This window comes from Gracilinanus agilis, chromosome 2, assembly GCF_016433145.1.
Source record: "Gracilinanus agilis isolate LMUSP501 chromosome 2, AgileGrace, whole genome shotgun sequence".
NCBI lineage: Eukaryota > Metazoa > Chordata > Mammalia > Didelphimorphia > Didelphidae > Gracilinanus > Gracilinanus agilis.
The window spans coordinates 23973472-23991741 of record NC_058131.1 but is presented as its reverse complement, the minus strand read 5'-3'; the positions used below and the strand labels follow the sequence as shown (position 1 = coordinate 23991741).

Sequence of the window (18270 nt, the reverse complement as noted above, 5' to 3'; positions counted from 1 at the left end):
GAAAGGAAAGGAAAGGAAAGGAAAGGAAAGGAAAGGAAAGGAAAGGAGAAGAGAGGATGGGAGGAGAAAGGAGAGAAAAGTAGAAAGGAGGGAAAAGCAGGGTTCTGGAGAAGAGAGTAGATGAGGATAAAACTCAACCAAACTTACCTGCACATCCAATTTTTTTCACATATATGTAATGTCCTACACACATAACTCTCTGCTTTGGCAAAGAACAGAGGCAACCTTATGTTCCCATTTCTTCTTTAAGGTTAATATTCATCACATTATAATTATAGAAAATTCAGGTTGTGTTATAATTGTTTTCCATTTGTGTTGTTATAGCCATTTTCTAAACACTGCTGGATCCTATATTTTAAGTGATTGGACTGAAAGGATTCCAAAAGTTTGTCATATTTTGCGTTGACAAATTTATTGAGCATAATCATGCCTATATTTTCTATAAGTGGCCTGCTTATGCCCATTCCCTTTGTTTATGGAGAAAGCAATATTATAGGTCCTAAACTGACCCCACCTGGCAGCCCCACTAAACACTACCAGCCAACTTAACACCTAAGCACTGTTTGCTGCTCTACATTCTGAGTCCTTTGCCCTTTAAGTCCTTGTTTCAATAATCTGTAGACCTAGGTGTAACAGATTCTATAGTCAAGACTATTGTCACAAACTATCTTTGTCTCTTGCACCAACCATATTCTAATCCTGTGCTAATTTTGCAGGTTTATCTCCAATCCATCCACCAAACATCCCTGGCATATAGTAGATTACTTTCCATGAAACTATTTCCTGTACCTATTGAGGCACAATGGTCAGGCTGTATATTGGCTTAGCTTTGACATCATAGACCCCTGTTCCCTCAGGCTACACATAATAAGGCTACTTGGATGATATTCCTAATTGGATCACTCTGCATTGAATGAGTTTATTCACAAGATTCTGACACAGGGTTGGGTAACCTAAGTAGTTAAGATAAGATAGAGTGTTATAGTATATGTGGAAAGAACCAGATGGCAAAATGGGAAGAACTCAAGCCTTGGAAAATTGTTAAGACTGGGGCAGCTATGCAGTTCAGTAAATAGAGTATCAAGCCTGTGGGAGTAAGGGATTGAGAAAGAGAGCAGACCTGGGTTCAAATCTGATCTTAGACATATCCTAGCTATCTGATGATCCTGGTCATCACTTAGCCCTATTTGCCTAACCTTTGCCCTTAAGGTTGTTACTAAGACAAACTAAAAGAAAAAAAAATTAGTAAAACCGGAGTTCAAATCCTACCTCAAATTCTTACTAGATGTGTCATCCTTGGCAAATCAGTAACTTGTCTTCCTCTTTTGTAAAATGAGAAAAATTAGATTCAATAACATGAAATATCACTTCCTACTAAAAAATCTATGATCTGATTTTTTTAAATTTTTTTAATGTATTTTTTAAAATAAAGGGAAAAAATTAAGGTCTATTTTTCTTATGTAGATTGTCACAGATTCTGGAATTTTTAGCTTTAAAGAGTTACTGGTACTGAGAGATTATAAGTCAGTCAAGGAACCCAGATCATTCTGTCTGTAATATCATCTCTTTATCTACTCTTAAGACAATGTCCCTCCCATATGATATATTTGATTTTCATTAATATTTTAAAATAACAATACAAATGGTAATATTCCTCCCACACACTAATTCTCATCTTTAATTTTTTTTTATCTTTCTGGAATCTTTCTCTATTGATTTCATGACTAGCACTGGCCCTTTGGCTATACTATAATCTAACACCCCATATCCATACCATTGTATAAGCATTCTCAGTAGAGGGCATCTAGCTACTTCTATCAAATTCTTAGAATAACACTAAGGGTCATCATTTGTCTTTGTAATGCTATTGCTCACAAGTTTCTACCAGTAGGTTTCCTATAGACTATCATATGATAATAATTATCCAGCCATCTTTAATTAGCTTTTTTTTTAAAAAAGGATATTTAGTAATTTTGAATAAATACAACTGCTATAAAGCATACCTTTTAAAATTATAGGCATGCTTTCCCATGAGTACATGATGAGTGCAAGGAAAAGTGGACTCAAGTAATAGAGGACATGAATTGAATAGGCAGGGGGAGGGGCTCTTAGAGCTCTCAGCCCTCAGAGCATCACATCATCCCCCAAGCCTACCTATAATCAGATAGGAAAATGAGCAAGCAACAAAAAAGGCACCTAACTCTAAAGAATGTTTATGGAGACGAAGAGCAAGGTACAGACACAGAAGGGGGCAGTGAAAGCAAAGAAAACACACAAAGTCCAAAAGAAAAATATGGATTGGACACAGATTCTGGAAGAGCTCAAAAAAGACTTCAAAAACCAATTAAGAGAGGCAGAGGAAAAAAGGGAAAGAGAAATGAAAGTGATGCAAAGAAAAATTAAAGTGATATAAGAAGAAACAGATCAATTTAAAAAGAAGAACCAAAACTGACAGAGGAAAATCAGGCCTTAAAAATCAGAATTGACCATCTAGAAACTAATTATTTCATGAGAAACCAAGAAGCAATAAAGCAGAATCAAAGGAATAAAAAAAGAGGAAAACATGAAATATCTTATTAAAAAAACAAATAACATAGAAAATAGATCTAGAAGAGATAATTTGAGAATTATTGGACTACCTGGAAACTATGATCAAGAAAAAACTTTGGACATCATATTACAAAAAATTATCAAAGAAAACTGCCCAGAGATCCCTGAACAAGAAAATAAAATTGAAATAAAAAGAATTCACAGATCACCTCCAGAAATAAATCCTCAAATGACAACTTTGAGGCATGTAATAGCTAAATTCAAGAACCACCAAGCTAAGGAGAAAGTTTTTCAGATAGCCAGAAAGAAATCATTGAAATACCAGAGAGCTACAATCACCATAACACAGGACCTAGTAGTTTCAACATTAAAGGATTGAAAGACATGGAATATGATATTCAGGAAGACAAAAGATTTGGGTTTACAACCCAGAGTCACCTATCCAGCAAAACTGAGTATATTCTTTTGGGGGAAAAATGGACATTCAATAAGATATATTTTCAAGCATTCCTGAGTAATAATCCAGACCTAAATGAAAAATTTGAAATCCAAACATGACACACAAGGGAAGCCCAAAGAGATTTTGAAACACTACTAGTGGGAGAGGAGACATAATTTAATAATTTACATGGAAAGAGAAAAACAAAAGGTCCAATGATGTTTGTTTAAGAACTAATCTGGCTTGGAACTCAATCAAATGAGAAGATATTCACTTCTAAAAAATAGACACATCATGACCAAACAGGAGACAAAAAAATTTACTAATAAGATGAACTATAATTTGTGGGGGTAAGAGAAGACATTTGGCAAAGGAAAACCTCATAGATAATAATTTCTAAAAATCCTTTTCTCCTCTTCATGGGGTATTGATGATGTTTCCCTTAGGTATGGTGTTACTTGTCTACCAGATTCCTTATAATCTTGAGATTGCCTTTCCTTATTCTGTCTAGTTTCCCATAAATTTCCAAGTGTCAGTACTGTCATTAACAACTGTTGATCCAGGAACACAGCTAGAATATTGCTTATAAATCCAAATCTTCCAACCTTTCAAAGCTCAAGGAATCATCATCTGATCAAGGAGGAGGATGGAGAATACAGAGGATCTCTCCTTCCCCCAAGTGATTCCCTTTCAGGTGCTTGGCTAGAAATTTTCCACCAGAAAGCAAACCTGATATTAAAATGTTGGATTCAGAAGCTTATAGTTATTATCCACATCTCACACAATTTTCTGCATAGTGAAATCTCATTTCATTAAATGGCTTTCACCATCAAATATGCATCTTTGTCTCTAATTTAATTCCTATGATTCAGTAGAGATATTTGCATGGGGACAAAGGTAGAGGGGCAGATTAATGTGTTACCTTAATTGCTATTAAGGCAGTTGTTTGATTCAATAGAAACCACTCCTACACATATAATAATAGATATAATAAAGCATTCCTGTGCTTGCTAATGGAAAAGATGTTTCAATCAAATCCTCAATGACTCCACTCATTATCCCTGGGATTTTACAAACAAAACACTCCTCCTAAGACACAATTGCCATATACTTGTAGTCTGTCACTGTTAGAATATAATCTCCTTAAGTACAGAGAATGTTTTACTACTGGATTTTTCTATCTACTGTTTGGCACAGTGAATAATTTTAGTGACTTCTTAATATATCTTTTTTCATTATTTTTTCTTTATTTGGGACTAAAATTAATCCTACTGCTTTGATGAACTTTCACAAAAGGAAAACAATAATCATACCCTTAGTTAATCTGGTGATTTTGTTGTTAATAAGCAGTCTCACAAGAAGATATGCTCAACAGATCTGGTTAATTTTACTAATGAGAATTTCTGTTTTGAGAATAAGAAGGAAAATACAGAGATCCCTAGATAGATTAGTTTGAACTCATGGTTATTGGGTCAGAATAAATAATTGATGAAGAAGCCTCAACCTTGACTATTTTCCATTTTTCTCTCTATATCTATTTGTTCTTAATGAATAACCAGAAGGTTACTCTTGGGAAAGAAGAAGGAATGGAATCCAAGTCTGTCCAGTTAGAGATTCATCCACATGGTGTGGGAAAGGGGATTTTAGAAATATGTTGATTCACATAAGCTTCCTGTGATGATTTATGGATTTCATTCATCCACACTTGGCTGCTTTTCTTGTTAGCAAGCATTACTGAGGATTGTCTCTTTTTGGTAACAGAAGTCAGTTCATACTTATGACCTGAACATTCTGAGCTCAAAGACAATGTGTGGATTTCTAAGAGTGTAACTGAATTTGTATATAGTTCAATGGTTGATGCTGATTGGGACATAGTCCTTTGACAACTACAGCCATTTAGTGAAATTCATTCTTGTAGGATATTTTGATCTATTATTTAGGTCTCAACTATCAGGAGAGGCAATGTGGCATTGGATAGATATAGAAAGGTATTAGAGAAGAAGTTTGATCCAGGACGGAATTGGCTTAAGATCTTGTTCCTGTCAACAACATTTTCCTCTGGAATATTTCTAGCTCTCTTCTCTCTCTCTTTCTTTTAATCTACTTTTATTCATCTACAGCACTTTGTCTTCAACTTTAAGTATTTTCTTTGACTATACCCCATACCTAGAACTCATGCTCTCCTCATCTCTGGCTCATGGCTTCCTACAAGTCTCAGATAAAGTCATACCTTCTGCCACACATGTTCCTGATTCTTGATTTCCCTTAATGCTAGTGCCTTCTCTCTCTTAAATGTCTCCAATTTGTCCAATCCATCTCTCATGGTACATAATTTTTTGTTGCTATTGTTTTAATATTGTCTCCTCTATTAGACTATGAGCATTTTGAGAGTATGGAGAGCAGGGACTTTTTTGCCTTCCTCTCTATCCATAGAAGAGTATCCAAAGAAGCCCATAGAAGAGTATCTGACTCATAATACAGTAGAGGAAGGAAGAGCTCAATATTCCCTTATTTTGAAGGTTTACTTATTTCAAAATGCACATTGGGAGAGAGAAATGTCAGATTCATACATAGCTCACCACTTTCCTCCATATATCTAGCATTACACTGATCCGAAACTGGTGGGGGTTTTGGACCTAATGAGCATAATTAAATCAGTCAAGGAGTATTTATTAATTACTATACTCCAGGCACTGCACTAGGAGTTAGAGATTAATAGAAGAGAATAACACAATTTCTATTCTCAAGAAATGTACATTCTATGAGGGGAGACAACATTTAAATACAAAAATATGTGCACAACTGATATGTATGGAATGTATTCTGAGTAAATACAAGACAGGGAAGAAAGGCACTAGCAGTTGTGATTGGGAAATACTTGAGTTTCACCTTAAAGAAAGTGAGAAATTCTGTCACGTCAAAGGTGTGGAGGGTGTTCATAAAGGCACACCAGTACAAAGACATGGGAATGGGACAAGGAGTTTTATGTGTGAGAAACAGAGATCAGGAGAGTTTGAGGTCCCTAGACTAGGCTTAATAGTGAAGGAGGGATAATACTAGATACTGAATTTGAAGAAATATTTGAGGCAGATCTTGAATGGTTTTAAAAGTCTAAGAACTTTATATCATCTTCCAGTAGCAATAAGGAATCCCATACAAGTCAGCCTTGGAGGAGAAGGCACTAGACACAGGTGGGGGGGAGGAGAATACTTTCCATTCAAAAGGTGGAACCTGGTTTGAATCTTAAGTGAACTATAGATTTCAAGAGGAGAGATATCATTTCAGGCATGGAAGTAGAAAGAGATGAAAGAAGATGTCTTTTGTCTATACTAACAGGCTGACCAATATGGCCTGAACCACAGAGTGAGTAGGATATGTTGGGAAGGGGGTTAAATACTCCCAAACATGTTATATTTAATTTTTGACCTAAAAGGAAGCCACTGGAAATTGTAATTGAAGGGGATAACATGGTCATCTGCTTTATGGAAAGAACTTTGGTGTTTGTAAGATAGATCGCTAAGAGGAGAAACAAGAAGCTAGAATATCAATTAGAAGGTTGTGACAGTAACGAGGTGAGAGATGATATTCTAGCTTCTTGTTTCTCCTCTCAAAACTAGACCACTTTTTGTGGAAAACATTCTCAAACTAGGTGACTGGAAGGATGATGATACTTTTAACCATAGCAGGGAAATACAGAACACGGGAAGATCAATGACTTCTATCTTAGATATATTAAAGATGAAATGACTGTGGGGCCATCAATTCAAACTGTCCAAAAGGAGGTTAGTTATCCAGAACTGAAGCTCCACAGAGAGGCTAGGACTGGTTATATAAATCTGGAAATAATCTGCATAGACATGATATTTAAACCGAACAAAAGCTGATATTATTAAGTGAGAGTGTAGAAGGAAAAGAGAAAACTCAGAATAATGACTTGGGAGAAACTTACAGTTAGAATCCTGGATCAGTGACCTGAATCAATTAATAAATTAATGCTTTTTCATGACAACCTCAAAAATATTCCACATGGTAGAAATTGACAGTTATGCTGATTAGAACTTGCCAAAAGCAATTTGCCATGGTTTTTGTTCTTTTTCTTTCTCAAATAAGGGGCTCAAGACTTGTTTATTTCATCTGCAATGGAAGTTTACATCTTGGTTAGAAGTCAGAGAGCCCATAGATACACAAAATCTAAACTGGGATCTGTATTTCTTCAAAACTCCATTCTCTATCCATAGTCATTTGCATGGATATGACTCAGTCCTAAAAAAGAGGTTTACTATTCAACCTATACTGTCTGCTAAATGGTGCTCTTGGTGTGGTCCCTGTATCCGTGAAGTGAGAGCAATAACCCTTTAGGAGAGTCCGGTAGCACACCTTATATTTATCATGAAATCTTCACAAGCTCAAAATAGGGATTTTTTTTCCTTTTAACCAACTCATATCTGGATCTATAGAAAGGCAGCTGAAAAACTTCCATTGTTGCTCAGAATCTCAATGCACTGGGGATGGAAGGGTGTTGGGGAGTACATAGGGAATAATGGAGGTGGAACAGCCTCCCCTTCACTCTTTTTCTATTTTCCTATCATAAGCTCCTCTTTTGACAAAGGCGGGTTGCCTTCCCCACTCTCTAGTGGCAGAAACGTATCGGTCCTCTTCTGCATGTTTGACTTTAAATAACCTTTGTGTTTTTCATTCTCTTGTCCCTTCCTCTAGCTGGACAGTGCCACATCACTCATCCAGGCAGCCAAGAACCTGATGAATGCTGTGGTTCTCACCGTGAAAGCCTCCTATGTGGCCTCCACCAAATATCAGAAGGTCTACGGGACAGCAGCTGTAAACTCCCCTGTGGTGTCATGGAAGATGAAAGCTCCTGAGAAAAAGCCCTTAGTGAAGAGAGAAAAACCAGAAGAATATCAGACAAGAGTTAGACGAGGATCTCAGAAGAAACACATTTCTCCCGTACAGGCTTTAAGTGAATTTAAAGCAATGGATTCCTTTTAGGACACTAGGCTTTACCAGGAAAAAAAAATGGGTTTTCTTTTGTTTTCTTTTTTCTTTTTTAAAATCCTTTTTGTATATGTACCTGCCGACTTATGTGCCTCTGGCATGGGGAAAAGTTAATGAACCAGTATCAGTTTGCATGTGACATGAAATCAGATCAGACAGGATCAACCCATGGGCAGCTTGAGTGGGCAAGAAGATCTTGTCCAAAGCTGACAGGAAGCTTCTCTTGAAACACCTGCATAGAACTGGCCAAAGAATTCTCATCTCAAAGTCTAAGGGAAGGGGAGGGAGGGGGAAGACAAATTTTGATCTATCAAAGCAAAACTTTATGCATGCAAGAAACATTAGGTTGGCAGGTATATTGCTAAGTGAAAAGGCTAGGGTTGGGGGTGGTGGGGGTGATGGTAGAAAATAAAACTTGTATTGCTTCTGTTTCAGTGCAAAAAATGTACTAGCCGATATGCTTACGTGTGTGGCCCACAGATCAAATGATTTAACTTTGAGGTTATATCTTCATGATAGTATGTGAATTTTTAACATAGGGAAACCTGAATAATCCAGCTTCAAGTGCTTCTTTTAATCTGTATTTTGTTCTTTATCTTCTAGTCCTGCTATGACTTTTGTTCATGTGATAATTATTCCCATTAAGAGACAAAAACTGAAATTGACTTTTGCCAATTGAAATCCTGATAGCAGCATTTGAAGCACAATATGGTGGCTGGCTTTCGCCATTTTGGTTATGATTTTATTTTATTTTTTGCTAGAAATAGAAGGCCCAATGGTGGAATGTTTAGAGCTATGGAAATTTGAAAGTGTGTGACAGTTTAGAGGCAAATATATAGGTGTAGCTTGGAGTGCTGGTATCTACTATACCATTGTATCCACTAACTCTAAATAAACTCATTTAACCTGAAAGGTTGTGTGTTGCTTTGTGTCACTTCAGGTATATGCTCATGGCTTGGCATTTCTTGAGCATAGGTAATAGAGAGAAAACAATAGACTCAAAGTCAGAAGACCTGGAAAAAGATGTAGCAATTTACCATTCGCAAATCACTTTACACATGTTATGTTCTCTGATCCTCACAAAAATCCTGGGAAGCAAGGGGCAGCTGGGTAGCTTAGTGGATTGAGAGTCAGGCCTAGAGACAGGAGGTCCTAGGTTCAAATCTGGCCTCAGACACTTCCTAGCTGTGTGACCCTGGGCAAGTCACTTGACCCCCATTGCCTACTCTTACCACTCTTCCACCTATAAGTCAATACACAGAAGTTAAGAGTTTAAAATAAAATAAAAAATCCTGGGAAGCAGATGCCATTATTGTTTTCATTATACATATAAAGAATATGACTGAGAGGACAAATGACTTTTCCAGAGTGACATAGCTAATCCTGTTTGAGGTAGGATTTGGACTCAAGTTTTCCTGACTCCAACATTATCTATCTAGCTTCTGAAATAAATTTTCGCATTGGAACATAGGCTCCTTGAGGGCAGGGATTGTCTCACTTTTATATTTGTGTCCCTAGTGTCTAGCACAGTACCCAGAGGAGAGTAAATGTTTAAAAATAGGTTTTTCTTAAATAAATTGATCTAACTTCCTAGCCATGTGACTATTGACCATTGACTTTAGCTGTGGCCTTCCTTCAAAGATATCATTAGTGTAGTAGAACCATCCCCTTCATTAAACAATGAATTTTGTAGTAAATCAACCCACCATCACTCATAGCTTGGGGAACATACTTTTCTCTCTTCACTTAAATACTTCCTCCCACCCCTTAGAAAATATCTTCTGAATTTTCCATGAGCATTTTTGAGAATGCCTGGAGGTAATGATGCCTGAATACCAAGACAAGCTACACTTGAATAACAACTAGTGTATAGGGTAATAAACGATTTTAAGCTTACCCTTCCATCTTTCAAATTTGAATTATTTCTCAGTGATCATAGCTTAAGTTAGTAAGGGCTCAGAAAACTATCCATCTCTTTCCCCAACAAGCTAAATATGGGTCCTTTGAGAATCTTTCACAATCTCATTGGGAAAATTCTAGATAAGGGAGATTGTTTTGTGTTCATTTGACCAGCTTGCTTTATCCTAGCTGTCTTGTATCTTCTTTTCTAATGCCCACTATTAGTCTTTTAACACAGCCACAATCCCCTCCTTTATTATACAACAAAGGCTCTCTCAACCTGCTTTGTTATCTCTAAAATGGGATTCCTAATAGTTTCATTGCTTATTTCACAGAATTTTTATGCTATAAAGAACTGTGATTTGCTGGTATTAAGAAGTGTTATGGAATCATCTGAATTTAGAGGTAGGGGGTTATTTTTAAGATCATCAAATTCCAGGGTCCTATGATTCTAAGACATAGAGATATCCAGTTAGGAGTTCAACATCATAGATCCTGAGTAGCAGATCTATGAGTCCTGATTCTTAATTCCATTATTTTCCTACTCCCCCCGATTATTTCTTTATAGCAAACTAGAATGTTTCCTCAAAGCATGGGATTCTAAACAATATCTTTTAGAGAATACATTGTATTCCACATTAATTTGAGAGAAAAACAAAAGATTTCAAGTTCTTTTGGTTTTCTATTCATGTCTAGATTTCATCCCGAGCTAGAATCTCAATTTATGAATAAGTATGTATAATGATGAACCCTATACAAATCCTAATACTATGTGTTATCATTGGGAAGTAGAAATTAAAAGTTTCCAAGTAGGAATACTTGAAAAATACCCATAGGTGGAGTGGTGGTAGGGGTGGTGGTGGTGATAAAAGTAAAGTCAAGCAGGAACGCTCAACCCTATGCCACCTTATATCTACTTATTTTGATCTTTCTTTGCCACCTAGCTGTGATATATTATTGAAGTGCTGTAAGTGATTTTCATTTTCCTCTAAATTTGGCACTTTCTAACTTTAGTGCCCTAGGGAAATGTCCCAGTTTCCTCACCCTAGTTATAGCTCTCCTCCCAGGCCATGAATCCTCAAAGTGCTATCTTGTTTTATAATAGCAAAACTGGTTATTATCTAAAATTCTCTAATAACCTATGTAGGAAAAGTAGACAGATGTCTTCATATCATGATTAATTTTTCTGTGAGTTAAGGATTACCAAGTGCTGGAAAGGCCTGATCCCAGGTTGTGGTGCCTTTCTCTTCTGATCTCAATTTATCTTCCCCTTGATGTTCCTTATATGAGTCTTTCCACCTATACCCTATAATTATGGCTATCAGTTATTTATGACTGGGCCCCTGTTGTCACAACTTCCTAAGGCAATATTTCATTATCACCAAGAAATGATATACATCCCAACTTGTTGAAATTATGAACAAAACCTCCTACCCAAACATGTCTTCCCTGGAGGCATATCATCTTACTGGAAATCTTCTTGTTTGCCACAACCATGATATTGCTTCAAGAAAACCCTTTTAAAACTTAAAAATACTTTTCTGCACACAGTAACCCATCACCAGGCTCACTCCTGTATGGACCCATCCAACTAGTGGACTTTGTTAACAGAAAGCATAATGTTGTAGTCATGGGACACAGAGCTGAGAAATTGTGAGTCATAGGATAGAGAGAAGGAAGACAGAGAGTCATAAAACATTAAGGTCTGAAGGAATCCTAAAAGCCCTTTAGATCAATAGTTATTAACAAGGGGCCAATGAATTTTTTTTTAAAAAATAATTGGTTTCCTTTGTAATCTTATATAGTTTATTTTGTCCATTTATTAAAAAAAGAAAAAAAAATATGAAAGTCTCCATTGATTTACCAGATTACTGTAAATGTCTTTGCACAACAAAAATTAAAATCTCCAGCTTTAAATTCACCATTGCTTCTAACCTTACTCTTACCCCAAGGGAATAGAGAAGTGGCATAGAAGACTGATAATGTAGAATGATTTTTAGTGAGCAACATTAGATTGAAACTCATGTTTTCCACACCTATAAAAGAAGGGGATTGGTCATGATAAATAAGGGTCCAACAAACTCTATATTATGAATCTTGCAATTCAATTCAATTCAGCAAATATTTCTTAATTATCTTTCACATACTAAGTACTATGCTAGTGATTGGGGATACAGGAACAAAAATGCAATACCTGCCCTCAGGTCATGGCAACAAAGATAACAATAAGAAGTAATATTTATATAAGACTCATGATGTGTGAGGACTGTGAGAAGTTGCTTTACAAATACTATCTCATTTGATCCTTACAACAAACATGAGAGATGTATTATTACTATCCCCATATAGAGATGAGGAAACTAAAGCAGAAAAGTTAAATGATTTACTCAGTGTCACACAGTTAATGAAAGAAACCAGATTTGAACTCAGGTCTTCCTGACTCCAGGCAGGCAAGGCCCACTGTCCTCTGTTTTACTTACACACCTGAATTTCTATGAAATTATCACATTTCAGGAAACCTGATTATCTGGAGAAAAAAGGGTGCCCTCTATGAGGACAGGCAGAATGAGGCACAGAATGGGAAATAATGTGATTGTCTGTGTGTGTATGTGTGTGTGTTTAAACTGCAGTAGAGCATCTGGGTGACCAAAAGGTGCTTTTTATTTCTAATTTACCCAGGGTAAATCCTGTTCAGGACCATGATGAAAAAGAGTATTGTTAAAAAAGTTTTTTAATCTCTCCAGCTATCTCTTTAAGAGACAGAGGAGCAGAAACCTTTCTCAATAAGAGACAGTTAACTGACAGCCTCTGTGAAAGGGAGTTGATGGTTCTGTTACCTAGGAGATGGAGGAGGAATATAAATAAAAGTGTCAATTGACAGTGAGGGCTTTTGTCTGTGGGTTCCCTAGAGATCTGGAGTCTGTCTCTTGTGTCTCTGAGACTGGGAGTTGGACTTTTCTAACTGACGGTTGAGGTAAAGAAAATGGATTTAAAGGGGTTAGAGTTTGAGTAATGCTTATTGATTAGCTTTGAAAGTTAGATAGTGAATAAATTCCTAATCAGGGTAGGAAGATAGACCCAACTTGGCCCTGGAAGAAGAAACTACCCTTGAAGGCAGATAGGTTTAGCGTTTTTAGAAATTTTAGTTAGGATTGAGATTTTAAGTATAGTTATAAGATTACTCTCACTTTCCTCCTTTCTATCTCCTATCTGAACTTTCCTCACAATAAACTAATTGAATTGTGTTTTATCAAACTACTTTTCTGACCTTTGTTCAAATTCCTACCAAAAATTTTAACCCTTCACAGTATGGAATTTAGTCTCAAAGACAAGAAGAATTCTATTTCTATAGAAAAATTATCAGCAACAACAATTATTATAATAGAAATTCAACTTCTTTAGAAATAAAACAAATTACAACTTGATTCTAGTTCTATTTCTCCCTTTAATAGTATAGAAAACCAAATGTGATTCAAAAATGACTTCCTTTCCCACTTAACAGTACATATTGTCATATCTCCTCACCCCCAGAACATCATCATTTGATGTTGGTGAATCCAGCTTCATAGGACCTTAGAACTGGTAGAGATCACAAGGTTATACTTTTAGAACTGGAAGGAATCTTTGAGATCATCTATTCAACTCCATTAATTTTCCATTTGGGTAAAAACTTTCAGAGATGAAATGAAGTCATGATCACAGAGTAGCAAAACCAGAACTTGAATATAGGTCAGAGGACCTCAGATTTAGATCTACAAAGAACATAAAAGGCCATCTAACCCAGCCCTCTCATTTTCTTTTTTTTTAAGTTATTTTTATTATACTTTGACCAATTACAGATAGATATGTTATTTAATAATACTATTCTGTCATTTTGTGAGCTGTGTCCTCTTCCTCCCTTGCCTCCCTCCTTCCCAAAAGGGCAGATAATATTACATAGATTATATGCAAACTATCATGCAATACTTATTTCCATATTTGTCATGTGAAAGAAGATGCACAATAAAAAAAACTCATAATAGTCCTCTCATTTTTTAAATAAAGAACTCAGGTCTTCCTGACTCAAGGCAGGCAAGGCACATTGTCCTCTGTTTTACTTATACACCTGAATTTCTATGAAATTATCACATTTCAGGAAACCTGATTATCTTTGAGAGTTTAAGTGACCCAACTAAGATAACACAGGCAATATGTGAGAGTTAAAATTAGAGCCTCAGGCTCCTGATTCCAAATCCAGGCCTCCTACCATTGCAGGCAGGAGAGATATTAGTGGCATTCTTGACTAGGGAGGTCATAGCACAGCTAGCATGAGTATTCAGTGTGTATATTGGTCACATCATTCTCTATGAATCCAAAACTTTCTTTGAGGCATCAGAGCTTCAATTTGAGAAATGCTTTCCTTTTTGCTAAATTCCCTTCTTAGCTCCCATCCTCTCCTGTCCTACTTTCAAATGTGAGAACAAGGAACTCATACCCATTGGCAAAAATGGTGACTCAGAGACAAGAGACAATAAATTTGGCTTTAACTAATTCCCAAAATGAGCATGATTAGTACAAGTAACTTTCTTAGGTGAGAGACTGTTCCAGTAATTCCTTTCTGATATGGTTCAAGGAAGCAAATATTCACAACATCCAAGTGACTTCTCACATTTTCATGTGTTTTAGGCTGGTTTAAAAAGAGAAATCAAATAGAAAAGATCAGAATAGGCCAGAAAGAAACTGGCTTCAAAACTATCAATGCTGGTATTTGAGAAATTTTAGTTAAACATTAGTTTATTACAGAAGTTGGGCTGGGTGACAGGGGACAGTTTTTAATCAGTTTCAGTATACCATATGTTTTTAAAATGGGTCTGATATCATGGTAAGGGAAAACTAGGTGGCACAACAGACAGAGTATTGGGCAGGCAATTAGGAAAACTCATTCATAAATTCAAATTCAGCCTTAGAGACTTGCTAGCTGTGTGACCCTGGGTAAGTCACTTAGCCCAGTTTGCCTTAGTTTTTCATAAATGATACAGAGATGGAAATGGCAAACCACTCCAGTATCTTTGCCAGGAAAACCCCAAAATGGCATCATGGAGCCAGACACAACTGAAACAACCAAATAACACCATGCTAGGACATACGAAGAAACAAAAAGAATCCCTTTGAAGAAGGAATTTACAATCAGATTCATTCATCTAGCATTCACAGCTTACCTCCATTGTGCCAATCCTTGTACCTAGGAAGAAATAAGAAGTACATAGGTAAGTAAATTCTTGATAAATACAAAGGAGTATCAAGAAGATTAGGAAGTTGGTTATGAACCAAAGGAGGGAGATCAGGACACAAATAAGTATGTATGAATTATGTGCAAAGTAGAAATGAGATACTTTCAATCAAAAAGGGGGGAATCTGAGTGGAAGGAAGCTGGGCTTTTTACAAAGCAAGAGGTTAGGAGGGAAACAATTCCAGGCATGAGGGACCACTTGTGAAAAGAGATCACTGGATCATAGGGTGGGAGGCTGAAATAACCTCAGATATCAGCTCTTCCAACATTTTCTTTTTACAAGGGAGGAAAGTCAATCCAAGGGAATATAAATGAGTTGTCCAAGGTCCTGGAAATATTTAGTGGCATAGCTAGTATTTGAAATCAGGACCTGGGACTCTAAAATAACTACTGATTCCATTGTACAACACTTCCTCCCCATGGAACGTCATCTTCTGAAAATAAGTAGCATGTCAATGGAGAATGCATAAAAAGGAATGATATAAATGAAATAAATCAAATAGAACTGTAAAGAAGATAAGTGGCAGCCAGATTGTGGTTGACTTTAAATGCCAGGCTGAAGAAATTTTATTTTAACCAGAGCCAAAAGGGAGCCACTGCAAATTGTTGAGTAGACGAGTGATAAGGTCATAAGTGTGTTTTAGGCATAGCAATTGGCAGCTTTGTTGAAGATGAATTGAAGAGAAAAAGGCCAGACCATTTTGGAAGCTATTACAATAGTCTATTTGAGAGGTGTCGAGAGCATGAAACCTTAACTCTCTTGGATTGGATGACAAAATGGACTGTTGGAAGAACAACTGCCATTTTGATTTACTTCAAAGTGAAATATCAAAATTCTTCTAAAGTGATCTTCTTCACCAGAATTTGCCATTACACTTTGACTTGTAATTATGAGAAGATAATGGGAGACTCCTTTTTCTCCAACATGATTTAGCCTTATAGTGCTAATGAAAAAACAGACTTGTAAATAGACAAACTAATCAGGAAACTTAACTTTGAATCTGATTTTTAAAAATCATCTGACCCTAACCTTAAAGGGAAACAAGCTAGTAAAAGCCAATTCACGAATACTCTATGGCTATGATATCCATTATGTCTAATTGTTCATGGGATAGCTAAGAGGCACAATGCATAGGGTACTGGGCCTGAAGTCAGGAATACTCATGTTTCTGAGTTCAAATCTGGTCTTATACATCTACTAGCTTTGTGACTCTTAGTAAGTCACTCAACCCTGTTTGCCTCGGTTTTCTCATCTGTAAAATGAGTTGGAAAAGTAAATTGTAAAGTATTCCAGTATCTTTGCCAAGAAATAAGGTCAGGAAGAGTTGGGCATACTGAAAAAAGCTGAATAATAAAAGTAATTATTCATGTCCTGCTCCAACATTTCATTTCAACAGTCATTCAACTCATATGCTAGCTGTTGAGAATACAAAGACCTTTGGCCCTTTACTCAGTGAACTTGTACTATTTTGGGTGTATAAAAGACAGGGTCATGAAATCATTGAGCTGAAAGAGACTGCAGGTGTCAGATGGGGGAAGCAAGGCCCAGAAGGAAGTTATCTAAGTTCACATATGTAGAAATGGCCCACATAGAATTTGAGCCTACAACTTGTCACTCCAAATATATTGCTTGCCTCACCCTCCACCCACAATAGTGTCATCTTGTCTCCTGTATACAAAGAATAAAACAAGTGATGCAAAGCAATTTGAAGAGAGGGAGTATTTATGACAAGGAATCATATAAGGTAGGGCAGCTAGGTGGCTGAGTAGATTGAGAGCTAGATCCAGAGATGGGAGGTCCTGAGTTCAAATCTGAATTCAGACACTTCCTACCTGTGTGACAACCCCAAGCAAGTCACTTTCCCCCATTGCCTTACCCTTACTGCTCTTCTGTCTTACAACCAATAGTTAGTATTGATTCTAAAACAGAAGGTAATGGTATTTTTTAAAAAAAGAATCATATACAACATCTTATTGAGGAGGGAACAACGAACTCTGCTTTGAAGGAGAATAAGGATTGTAAGATCTACACAGGTGAGGAAAATTATCACCTTAATTTTTTTAGGCTCATTTATTCATTGACATCACTTATCACTGCAAAGTTCAGGCTTACACAGCCTGGGTATAAACTTTTTCACTTCCCTTAATCATATCTCTTTAGCTACTTTTACTTCTGTGAAGAGTCTGTCCTCAGAAATCTGTTCATCATTCAAATATAATTGTTGGAAAATTCTCCATACATATCAATTTTTAAAAGTCCCACTTATTTGCAAGAATTCAAGGTGATAATGCAATCATCTCTAGGGAAGCCTATATTTCACCTCCATTCAAATGGGGAGAATACATGTTAACCCATAAAAATAATAAAAGTAATATTCTTCTCCAATGAGCCTCATCTTCCTACCCCTAAACCCCAGTGATGGTCCTAAAGAGTCTCATAGACTTATAGTACTATCTTATGGTATATAGACCAGCATTGGCAAAGGTTTTCAAGCTCCCATTCAGATGCAATTTCAAGCTGCCTGTGAGCCCTCCAAATTACCCCAAAGAGTGGAAGGAGGAAGTGCTCACTTTGGGTGACTGGACAGAGGGGCGTGACATCCAAAAATATCCTCTGGTGCTGGGAAGAGGGGGAATGTAATAAATCCCTGAGTGCCAGTTTTGCAAGTGTGCCAGTACTTTGCCAACACTGGTATAAAATCTTCTCCTAATGAAAACAAACTAGGATTTGGAGGCATGACCCACATCAGTAACTCATCAAGTTAGTTTAAAAATACCCTAAATAATTTTCTACATCTTTTAAATTTTGAAAGCAATGGCTTTGAAATCAATGTTATTGTTTTTAACTATCTTTTTGACCTTATCATATATTATTCCCTTTCTCGCTATCTGTAATCCAGTTTAACCAGATTCTTAGTATCCCTCAACTATCAGTTCCTCTTCCACCTATGTGCTTTTAAATAGCCTTTGCCCCATATGTGAAATGAATACCTACCTCACTTCTGTGTCTTGCCTTCTCTTTGCAAAACAAAAAAGTGTTCCTATACTATGATTTTCCAAGTTAGGCAAGTCACTATTCCACCCTCCCCCAATTTAGGTAATA

The 18270-nt window shown here is 36.5% G+C and overlaps 1 protein-coding gene across 1 annotated transcript in view; it reads left to right on the top strand.

The window, feature by feature from the left end:
* CTNNA2 (catenin alpha 2) overlaps positions 1–7993 on the top strand; it is a 1353633-nt gene extending 1345640 nt beyond the window's left edge. Inside the window, exon 18 of the mRNA XM_044659266.1 lies at positions 7706–7993. Within this exon, the coding sequence (XP_044515201.1) occupies positions 7706–7993 (288 nt within the window). The remainder of the gene's footprint in view (positions 1–7705) is intronic.
* Positions 7994–18270: the final 10277 nt, after the last annotated feature.